The sequence below is a fragment of the Arachis ipaensis genome, chromosome B10, assembly GCF_059453495.1.
Source record: "Arachis ipaensis isolate K30076 ecotype BB chromosome B10, ASM5945349v1, whole genome shotgun sequence".
In the NCBI taxonomy this organism is placed as follows: domain Eukaryota; kingdom Viridiplantae; phylum Streptophyta; class Magnoliopsida; order Fabales; family Fabaceae; genus Arachis; species Arachis ipaensis.
The window spans coordinates 16736871-16747668 of NC_142435.1; the positions used below are offsets into that span (position 1 = coordinate 16736871).

The 10798-nt window shown below is 35.3% G+C and overlaps 1 protein-coding gene across 1 annotated transcript; it reads right to left on the reverse strand.

Moving 5' to 3' along the window:
* Positions 1–157: 157 nt before the first annotated feature.
* LOC107622930 (ARM repeat superfamily protein) lies at positions 158–5095 on the reverse strand. Its single transcript, XM_016325010.3, has 15 exons — positions 4528–5095; positions 4160–4336; positions 3911–4035; positions 3687–3822; positions 3408–3557; positions 3249–3302; positions 3023–3118; positions 2887–2946; positions 2640–2714; positions 2485–2538; positions 2064–2165; positions 1370–1975; positions 1163–1279; positions 878–985; positions 158–540 (listed from the first exon to the last, which is right to left on the reverse strand). Exons 1-15 carry the CDS (start codon positions 5047–5049, stop codon positions 391–393), a joined length of 2532 nt encoding a protein of 843 aa, XP_016180496.3. The 5' UTR covers positions 5050–5095; the 3' UTR covers positions 158–390.
* Positions 5096–10798: the final 5703 nt, after the last annotated feature.

The following is a 10798-nucleotide window of genomic DNA, read 5'->3' on the forward strand; positions in this document are numbered from 1 at the left end:
TTACTCTGATAAATTACTAAAATTAGAGAGCAAAAGCCTAAAGGTATACACTTCCTCGTTAAATTTCTTTTCTTTCTCCGGTGAAGTGATGATACCCTTTAAGCTTGGACGTGCTTTTAATTAGATATTAAGTTGAAATTCATATACCATTATTTCATGGTTCAAAACCTAATCGTTTGATTATTTAAGCTCACGAAATTATTATGCAAAGTAACCACTACTATGAATTTAAAAATGCTCTCAAACAATCAAAATCAAAATCAAAATTGGCTATAAAGAATGGGAAGCTAAGAGAAGGATAGGGGTAATGTATGGTGTTATTGAAAAGCTAAGAATGGTTCTTTGGCAGAACCAAAAAATCAAATAACATTAGCAAAAATGTATAACTTATCATTTCCATGCTTTCCTTCCTCGGAACTGTTTCCCTGCTCGCTGATTCTTTTTCTTCTTCTCTACACGAGATTTTGCGATCTTGCTTCTCTTTGCAGCCACTGGCATTTTCTTCTTGTGTTCCTTCTGACGGTTGCTTAGTCCACCCGTCTGTTCGAAATGAATAGTAAAAAAAAAACTTATTTGGATGCAAACAGAATCATTTAAGATAAAAAATTTCATTTAAACTTTCCAAATTCACCCATAACCCGGATAGTTTATTCTTGCTTTAAAAAAATTGTGGAATAAATAACTCATTCTTGTTTTGGCTAAATGAGTGGTTCTACTGTTGCCTAGTTTATTGATCGAATTATTTGTCCAAAAAAAAAAATGGGCCAACTAAATTTGGAGAATCAACTACCTAGTTTAAGATCTGTACATTTGGTTAAAATTCATTGCATTTCGAAAATTCAAACAAAAAAATTACAAGAGTGAACTACTAGCATACCTTTTTCTGCTTTACAGCTGTTTTAGAATGGTATGTTCCTCTATCCTCTCTTCCTGCTTTAATCAATGCCAACTTTTCTTCCTTGCTTTGCCTTTTCTTCACATGAACCTACAAGGTGCATCAATAAAATAGGCAAGTTCAATCAAAGGTGTGGAAGTATGAAATAAAATAAAAGCGACCACATAAATGCCATCTCATTTAGTTATACTAGTGTTTTTCTCTTTTTGCGTAGATTGCAGATAGATATCATCTAGGTACCAATTTAGGTGACCTAAAGTTACTTACTTCAAGCGTCGCGCCATCTACTCGCTTCAAACTTAGTCTATCAGAATCTGGAACCTTAATTATTGCCGAACGTGCTAGCCCATGCTGAGCAAATGTGTTTCTTGCTTCATGTTTTTCCTACAAATCACCATAAAATAATGAAACTGAGTTCTGACTAAAAGCTATTATGGTCAGAAATAGAGATTACTGGATAAGAAATGAGCAAACCTTTAGTTCCTTGATCCTCTTGAAGTCCTCATTGGATAGAATACCATCTGTAGATTCTGGAAGGGGTGCATGCCCCATTGTTGTCCCTGCCAATTTCTTCAAGGCCCGGAGACTTGTATCAGCAGCTAAAAGCTGATCATCAAAATCAGCAATCTTTCTTTTCTTTGCTGAGTCTTTCTTTCTACTATTTGCACCTACACTTTCATCATCACAAGAAGTGTGCACATCATCATCTTCCTGTTCGGAAACCTCACCATCCTCTTCGTCATCCTGTTCACTGTCTTCAAGGTCATCCTCCATATCTTCAAGATCATCCTCCATATCTTCAAGATCATCCTCCTCATCACTCTCACCAGTCTTGGTATCAGAACTTATCTCATCATCATCATTGATAGTCATCAGATCATTTTCCTGGTCATTGTCAAAGCCACTGCCTACAGAATCATCGGAATCACTACCCTCCTGATCATCCTCATTGTGTACAATGGGCAAGAACTCAGCACCGGGAACATCAGTTGCAGCACTAACTTCTCCATATGATTTTGGTCTTGCCTTGGCGTCCATAGGCCGGCCACGATCCTTCTTAACTAACAATAAAGGGTTAACCTGCCAAACCAACATTATAATTAAATTGTGTAGACATATGGTACTTGCTTTCCAACGTGCACAAAAGAAAGGAGCAAAGGATAATCACCTCCCTGAATAAGCCAATCAGAGATCGAGCTGCTATTGAAACTCCCTTCTCATGTGATTTCTTATGCAGAGCAAGGTCTCGTAATAAGTCTTCATTCATTAACTACATCCCAAGATCAAAACAAAACCAAAAAAAAAAGGAGGAACTTAACAAATGCACAGAATGTTGGTAGTAAAAGTTCAAGAGCAAGGGAGGCATTTTCCTACTCCAAGGTTGCAGTATGCAACAAGCCAATGAAAGGAGTCATTACTGTGCAACTAAAAATGAAGGAGCACATGTACAAATTGAACCCAAGGTCAATTAGCCAACACAGTATGATCCTACTAGTTAAGCCAACGCTCATTGATAGAAATAATATATTTTCTCAAAACCAAGTTATCAAAATGCATATATACACAAATAAGAGGATTTGAAGTAGTACCAATGGCATCCGCATACATATTTCCCGGACTGCATTTAGTCCAACAGTCATAGCCTAAACATATCAATGAAATTCATATCAAAGTTCAGTGCCCGGACCATGTAAATAAAAATATCTACTAATATTAAACATGAAGCAAACCAGAAAAGGGTCACCTCAGGACGAGAGCGATCATGTATAAACTCATTTACTATTTGATAGAACAAGGGCTCAACTTCATTAGGAGGAACCTGGATTCAAATAAAGCTCGTGTGAGATACATAGGATAAAAAAGAACATAAGGGAACAACATAGAATAAATTGATAAACCAACAAAATAATCAAATTCTGATGGGAAAAAAACAAAAGAGAAGATTACAAATTAAAACAATATGATTAAGAAAAATCACAAGCATACTATACCATGTCATGGCAAGCCTGAACCACTGCAGCAAGCAAATTCGTAATATCTTGTTGACGTGGCTGATCACACAGTGAGAATGGTCACACTTCTGTTATATACAAAATACCAATTTCACCAAATTTTCAAATACATTACCTGAATATATTTCTGAAGAAATCGATAGAAGTCTAACAAAATTAACCGGTGAAGCCCAACAGTTCGAGCAATCAATTTCATCAACATCAGCTTAACCTTACATAATAATTGTCAAAACCAGTAAATATATAATCTTGTATAACCATAACATGAAGAAAAACTATATATAATCAGTTACAACGCTAAAGAATGCTTTTTTGTTTTTCCTTTTAATTAGAATATGCACCTCAAATTTTTCATTACATTTGTGTAAACGTGACAACAGCTTCTCAGCGAAACCCTGCACAGACCATGTGCAATTGAGTTGATCAAATAAACCAAAATCCAAATCCCAATCCAGAAGATCTCTTATATCTACAATGATGAAAAAAAAAATTGTACAAACCTGTGCATCTTGCAGATGGTTAAGTGGTGAATAATAACTGTTATTGTTCCTCTCAGTTGACAAACGTTGCTTCCTTTTGATGCTGCGCATGGCACGTTCTAGTTTGGCTTTCTTTTTCTTTTTGCTAGCTGCTGTTCCTTGGTGGTGTGCCTGAAATTTGTGACAATGACCATAAATTATAAATTATAGAAGACATGGAGCTAAGTTCAGCATTACTTTCAGAAACAAGTTAAAAAAAATAACATCAAATAATGCACTGATGCTATCAATCAACCTCACCTTATAAATTGTCTCCTTACTAAGGATGACTTGAGGAGACTCCTTGGTTTCATCTTCGCTGTCTGAATTGTCACTGTCTGAATCATTTTCAATCTTCTCATAATCTAGTAGAAACGATAAAGCCGCTTTCATGATCCTGATAACACCAAAAACTATCTTTAAGCCTAAGATCATAATTTCAAAACAGTCACCCAACCACAAAATATAAAGGGGAAAATAAAAACCTTGGTGCTGGATGGAAACAAGCACCGCAAATTGCATTAGCTGTTCTCTCGTCAAACCAGTCTTTTCTTCTGTGAAGTTCACACAGTGTCACGAGCGCTCTCTTAGCTCGCACTTCATCCTCTTCCTTTTGGGGAAAAAATGACAAAGAACAAACACACACATTCGTTCAAATTGTTCAACAAGCATAACCACACCAGGAAACCACAAAGCCGGCATAACCAAAAGGTTCAATTAAAATTAAATGAGACCTGCAACATTGAAAACAAGACATTTTGCAGAGCCCGGTTCTTCGCTTGGTTCTTATGCTTCTGGTTCATGCGCTTAATACTGTGAATGACGTGATCAAATGCCAGCTTCTTCAATGTCCTGTCACCTAAGGTTTGAAGCTCCATGAACAACGACAGAGTTTCGCCAATATCAACAATCTGCCGAAATTCAAATAAAAATCACTACAATGTCACATTTTTTACAATTGCAACAGTTCAATTGGCTCCACATTTATGTTTATAAGCTCAAGCGATTGTGAATTTATTTTCTGATTTCTCTGCTTGTCCCTATCTTATAGTAAACCAACTTAACTCGAATCAGAATAGTTGCAAAATTCGAAAATTGAAACCTTCCGATTAACGAGGAGAATTAGAGCTTGAGCGAGGCGGCAGCGGAGCCCCGACGGGAGATTGCGGGAGGCGCAACGGATCAAACTGGCGAGTTTTTGGGGGAAATCTTTGAGGTGTTTGGGGTAGAAAGGGGTGACGTGTGCGAGGAACATTGCCTTATCGCCGAGGTCTTTGGCAACGGTGGGGTCGCCACCGATGCCGGTGATGGAGGCGAAGTTCATGGCGGCTTGTTGCTCGAAGAGCACGAGGGAGGAATTGAACTGGTCGCAGAGTCGAAGGAGCTGCGATACGTAGCCTTCCGGGTCACACTTCATCTTCGATTGGAGTGTTGAAAGGCTCAGCTTCTCGGAGCTCCGACCAGCGGATAAGAATTGCTCCGCCACCTGCACGGCGGAGGAGGCGCCGTGGCCGGGAGAAGACATATGGAAAGGAGTGGCGGCTGGGTGAGATGGTACTTGGTTCCTTGCTTGTTTTCTGGAGCCCAAGCACAAGTGACTGAGTGAGGAACAACGACTTTGCATAAACCTAATAAAACCCTAATATTTTTATGTTTACTTTTTTGGATTTAGCCGAGGGAATAAGTTTACATATATCCATATAACCATATAATCAAGCTGGCCCAAGCCCAAATTGATTCAGGCGCATTAGATGGAGAGTGAGAAACACGCGCCAAACACAAAAACGTCTCGTTTTCTATTCGCGCTTCATTATGAAAAAATGTTACATCTTCAACACGAAACCAATACACCAAAACACTCATTCTCTTCGAATCTTTCTAAACATCACTCAAACCTCAATCAAATTCTTTGCAGAAACCACTACTGCAAATGAATCGGAAGAAGATTTTGCAAGCAACAACCAGAAACAAACGAAAACAGCAACAAAGACTACAAAAAGGTATGAGAAAACTACTGTTCATTTAAAATCTTGCAATGTCGTGTTTCGCCTAGTTTCATTTTAGTTTTACTGGTTTGATTTGCTTCGTTTAGTGGATTGAACTATTGTGAATGATTTTTACAGTATAACTAGGGCTTTAAGATATAGGTGCTTGTTCTTATTGGTGTGGATAGTTTAACTAGAGCTCTGTTACTATCTTCCCATTGAAGAACACTATTCTTGTTGATTGAAAATTGATAATGATTTATTAACCACATGAACGTTTTTCGATTCGGTAGCCATTGTGATTTTGGTTATGTGCATGAAGGATTTTCGGTTCGGTGGGTTGTGGCATATTAATTAACTTGATTAAGATATACATAATTGTGGTTGTTGATGTATTGAATGAGTTTTGTTTAGGACAATTGATATTAGAGACAACTCTTTGACTTTGATAAGCCATACTACTGTAAAATTGTCTCATTATATTTGATTAAGATATATGTGGTTGTTCTTATTTGTGTGAATAGTTATATATATTTTTCGGTTCGGTAGCCTTTGTGATTTTGGTTCTATTCATGAAAGATTTTCGATTCAGTGGGTTGTGACATTTTAATTGACTTGTTTAACATTCACTTGCTTGTGGTTGTTGATGTATTGAATGAGTTTTGTTTAGTACAATTCACATTAGAGACAACTCTTTCACTTTGATAAGCCATACTACTGTAATAATATTCTTGTTGATTGAAAGTTGATCATCATTTATTAACCATATGAACATTTTTCGGTTCGGTAGCCTTTGTGATTTTGGTTCTGTGCATGAAGGATTTTTGGTTCGGTGAGTTGTGGCATTTTAATTGACTAGTTTAACATACACATGCTTGTGGTTGTTGATGTATTGAATGAGTTTTGTTTAGGACAATTCACATTAGAGACAACTCTTTCACTTTGATAAGCCATACTACTGTAATAGTATTCTTGTTGATTGAAAGTTGATCGTCATTTATTAACCACATGAACATTTTTCGGTTCGGTAGCCTTTATGATTTTGGTTCTGTGCATGAAGGATTTTCGGTTCGGTGAGTTGTGACATTTTAATTGACTAGTTTAACATACACATGCTTGTGGTTGTTGATGTATTGAATGAGTTTTGTTTAGTACAATTCACATTAGAGATAACTCTTTCACTTTGATAAGCCATACTACTGTAATAGTATTCTTGTTGATTGAAAGTTGATCATCATTTTTAACCACATGAACATTTTTCGGTTCGGTAACCTTTGTAATTTTGGTTATGTGAGTGAATAATTTTCGGTTTGGTGGGTTGTGGCATTTTAATTGACTTGTTTAACATATACATGTTTGTGCTTGTTGATATATTGAATGAAATATTGACCAAAAGTTTTTATTACAGCAAAACACAACAAGAAAATGGCAATAATGAAGGAGAAGGTACATTATAACGTAAGCAGATTAAATATATTTATCCACTTTCATTCGAAAAATATCTATTTTGTATTATAAATATATCCTCACATTCTGTTTCAAAACTTGCAGAAAACTCACTATTGCAGATGCTAAACAAAGGCAATAGCAACAGTGTACAGAGAAATAAGTCAAGAAAAGAAAGATATTGTGAAAGAAATGAGATTTGGTGTCCTGGCACATGTGCCAGAAATGAACGTCTCTAATACACTGTTGAAAGAATTGCTTGATCGGTTTGATGAAGAGAGAGGATGCCTGAAAACTCTACAGGGGAGAATATACATAACTCTTCGGAAAGTAGTAGCTGCCCTCGGCATAACCAACGGAGGTAATACATTTTTCACTTATTGCTTATTTTCAGTTCATTGGTGTCCAGAAAATTAAACTGACTGTTTTTGTCTGATTTTTGTTATTAAAATATTGTAGGGAATCTTTTTCCTGAAAAGGTTGATTCCAACAAGCTGAATCCAGCAGACAAGAAAATATTTGACAGTGTCAAAAATATTTTCTTGGCGACTTTGGTAAGGAATGTGCTGGATATGAGTGTAGAAGGGAAGGAGAACGGGAAAAAATTCAAGAGGACTTTTGTTGTCTTCATACAAAAGTGCTTCTTGCTCCCCAACGGTAAGTGTGGCCTCCCCAATCCACAAGCCACCGATCTTTTATGTGGACAACATTAGGGAATGGGATTGGGCAAAGCATGTTCTCAACTTCTTGATGAAAGGAGTTGAAAACAAGAGAAAGGGGGAAGAAACAGTCTGTTGATGGCTGTGTTTTTGTATTAATGTTGATATAACTTCCATGAAACAAAGTTTCCCCGCCCGTTTGCACCTGATGCTCCCCCTGAACCATGGGTGGCCCATTGGACAAGAAAAATGATCATTGAACGGATTTCATCTGAAACAACACAACCATTGGTAAATACTCTACTAAAATTTTCCGAAAAATTTGCTTTGAAATGCTTTTAAAATACTCTACTAACTAAATAAACTTCTGTTTTAGGTTATAATTAATTTATTTGTCCTACTTTCAATTGTTAGTTTGTTCATTTGAATGTTTCTGCATTAATAAACATTTTTCTTGATGAATAAATAGTTGTCATGTACTATTAACCATATGAATATTTTTTGGTTCGGTAGGATTTCTTCATTCGGTTCACCGAATTGTTAATTTGTTATTTTGATGATTAAATAATTGAGACCTTGTTTCTATTTTAGGGACTTCTGTACAAAAAAAAAAAAAGAAAAACAAAAACAAGTAACTTGGACAAAAAAGAAAAAGGAAAGAAAATAAAAAAATTGTTGAGACGGATTCTTCTTCAGAAGAGGAAAGACTTTCCGAATCTGAATCCGAAAGCCAGTAAGATTAATTTTCATATCAATTTCATTTAATTTGTATTTACTTTAATTTGTTCTTATGCGCTTGTTCTTATGTATTGCAGAGAAGAAGAAATAAAAAAATTCTCAACAAAGAAAAGAAAACAACTACTAAAGGTGGTTAAAAAATAAACCAAAAAAACAAAGCCTGTGCCTATAGATTCAGAGAACACAAGCGAATCTGAAAACGAGTAAGTATTACATAATTTCTGTGAGACGTTTTGTTGATTGCATATATATTTATTTTCGGTTCGGTGGGCTTCTAAGTTTCGGTTTAGCGCTTTAATTTATTTCGGTTCGGTGGTATCTGTGAGTTTGGTTGACTTCATTGTTAGTGTCTTGTCTCCGGTATAAATTCAATGTGTTTATCTGTTTTATAGAGAAAATGAAATTGAGAAAACACGCGTAATAAAAAGAAAACAACCAAAAAGGGTGGTAAAAACACCAACCCAACCTGACAAGTAGTAAGTTTCTCGAATCATATTTTCTTTTATTGATACTTACATTTTAGGTTCCTTGATACTTATTTTATGAACTTTCAGAACTGAACAAGCAAAAGACAATGCTGCCGAAAAAAGAAAACGAGCATTGGAGATGATAAGGGAAAAAAGATCAAAGAAAAGAAATGATGGAGCTCAGTCAACAAACATTGCTCCGGATCAGTTTAACTCTCCACAGGCACAAAATGAATTCTCTCAGACGTAAGATTCAGTTTATTATCCTGAATTCTTTTTCTTACTTTACTTACTTTTGCTACAAACATTTCTAATTCCTCTAGATTCAATTACTAATATTTATTTATCTTGCTTAGAGTGCCGACTGTAAATATGGATAGTGAGCAACTGTTACAGACTCAAGGAAGCTCTACACCTTCTGTAAATGCCGCGAACGATACCAGGTAAATTGGTTCACTGCATATTATAATTTCGGTTCAGTGGTTGCCCAAAAACGAATTTAATGTCTTTCTAAACCTCTGTTTTTAATCTTGGTTTTTAATTTTAATTTGTTATCTTTTTTTAGGATCCCCGGAAAAGCACAGTCAAATATTTTAGAAAAAAGAAAATCTTCCCAAGAAAGACTCTTAAAACTCCACGAGTGTAAATTAAAAATATTTATGTTACTCTTTTAGATTTAAGTAATAATTTTTGTTTAATTAATCACAAAAAAATTGTGTTTAAATGTCACTAGAGCTACACCTGATTCTGACCTACAAATCATTGAGTTTCAACAACAAACTCGTTCTCAACCTTTGAAAGTGTGAGTTTTTCAATGTGCAAATTCTTATTTTTCAAAATAAATTCTAATTATTCAACATTAACTTTATCCTTGTTTACATTCTTTAGAGCTCCTCTTGCATTGTCTCTACCAAGTTCAGTTCAGGAAGAGTTGATGAAGGATGACTTCATCTATGTCTCTCCACAAGAGAAAACACAACAAACTTCTAATAATGAGCAAGTTAATAAATATTTATTCACCACATGAATCTTGTTCAATGTTTACTGCTTATACATGGTTTAATTACGGTTCAGTTGCCCTCAAGAAGCTGAAAAGTAGGGTGTTACAGTATCTCTTACGAGTTCTGTAATTGAAGACTTATTCAAAGATGACTATGTGTATGAAGTTTCTAATGAAGAGTAAGTTTCACATAAAAATTCTTTTTATTAATTTTAATGGTTGTTATTGAATTGTTTTCTATTTAATGCAACAGCCCTGCAAAAGAACAACAGCAACAAGCCCAACAACCACCGGTGCAACAGCAATCAGAACAGGAAGCACCTGTTAATGTGTAAGCATTAAATTCTTTAATATCACTTTTGTTTAATATAATTTCGGTTCACTGTAAGTTTGGGTTTAGGTTCAGTATAAGTTTGATTTTCGGTTCACTATAATGATTAGTGTAATTCCTGTTAAATATCATTGTTAAATATGATAATAGTTTGGGATAATTATAGAAATATTTACTGTTTAATGAAGCAGACCTCTGGAACAGCAACAACAGCTCTGTGAAGAACCAACATCGCGACAATCCAAACAAGAAGCACCTGTTGATGTGTAAGTTTTATTGCTTATATAAATATCGATAATGTTTACTACTTATACATGGTTTAATTATGGTTCGATTGAAACCAGAAATGAATTCAATGTGTTGTTGTCTTTGGACTCTCTTCTGTTTCTTATAGCTGCCCTCTAGATCCCAAAAAATAGGCTGTTACGGGGTCTCTTACAAGCTCTGTTATTGAAGATTTTTCAAGGATGCCGATGTCTATCAAGTTTCTGATGAAGAACAATCACAAGAACCTCCAGTGGCATGGCAATCAGAAAAAGAAACTCTAATCTTGTCATCATTTGACAGGTATGTTACTTGCTTTTCTTTAATATCATTTTTGTTTAATATAATTTCAGTTCACTGTAAGTTTAGATTTGGGTTCACTATTTGTTTGGATATCGGTTCACTATAGTGATTAAATATCATTTTTGTTTAATATCATTGTTAAATATCTATCATCTTGCAGTGCTGCTCAACCTAGGGAAA

Excerpts from the sequence above, each read along its gene's own strand:
- LOC107622930 (XM_016325010.3), bottom strand. The coding sequence starts at position 5,049 with ATGCAAAGTCGTTGTTCCTCACTCAGTCACTTGTGCTTGGGCTCCAGA. Across the intron at positions 3,823-3,910 it reads TGTTTCCATCCAGCACCAAG|GATCATGAAAGCGGCTTTAT; the intron begins GTTTTTATTTTC and ends TGGTGTTATCAG. Across the intron at positions 2,715-2,886 it reads TTCAGGCTTGCCATGACATG|GTTCCTCCTAATGAAGTTGA; the intron begins GTATAGTATGCT and ends ATTTGAATCCAG.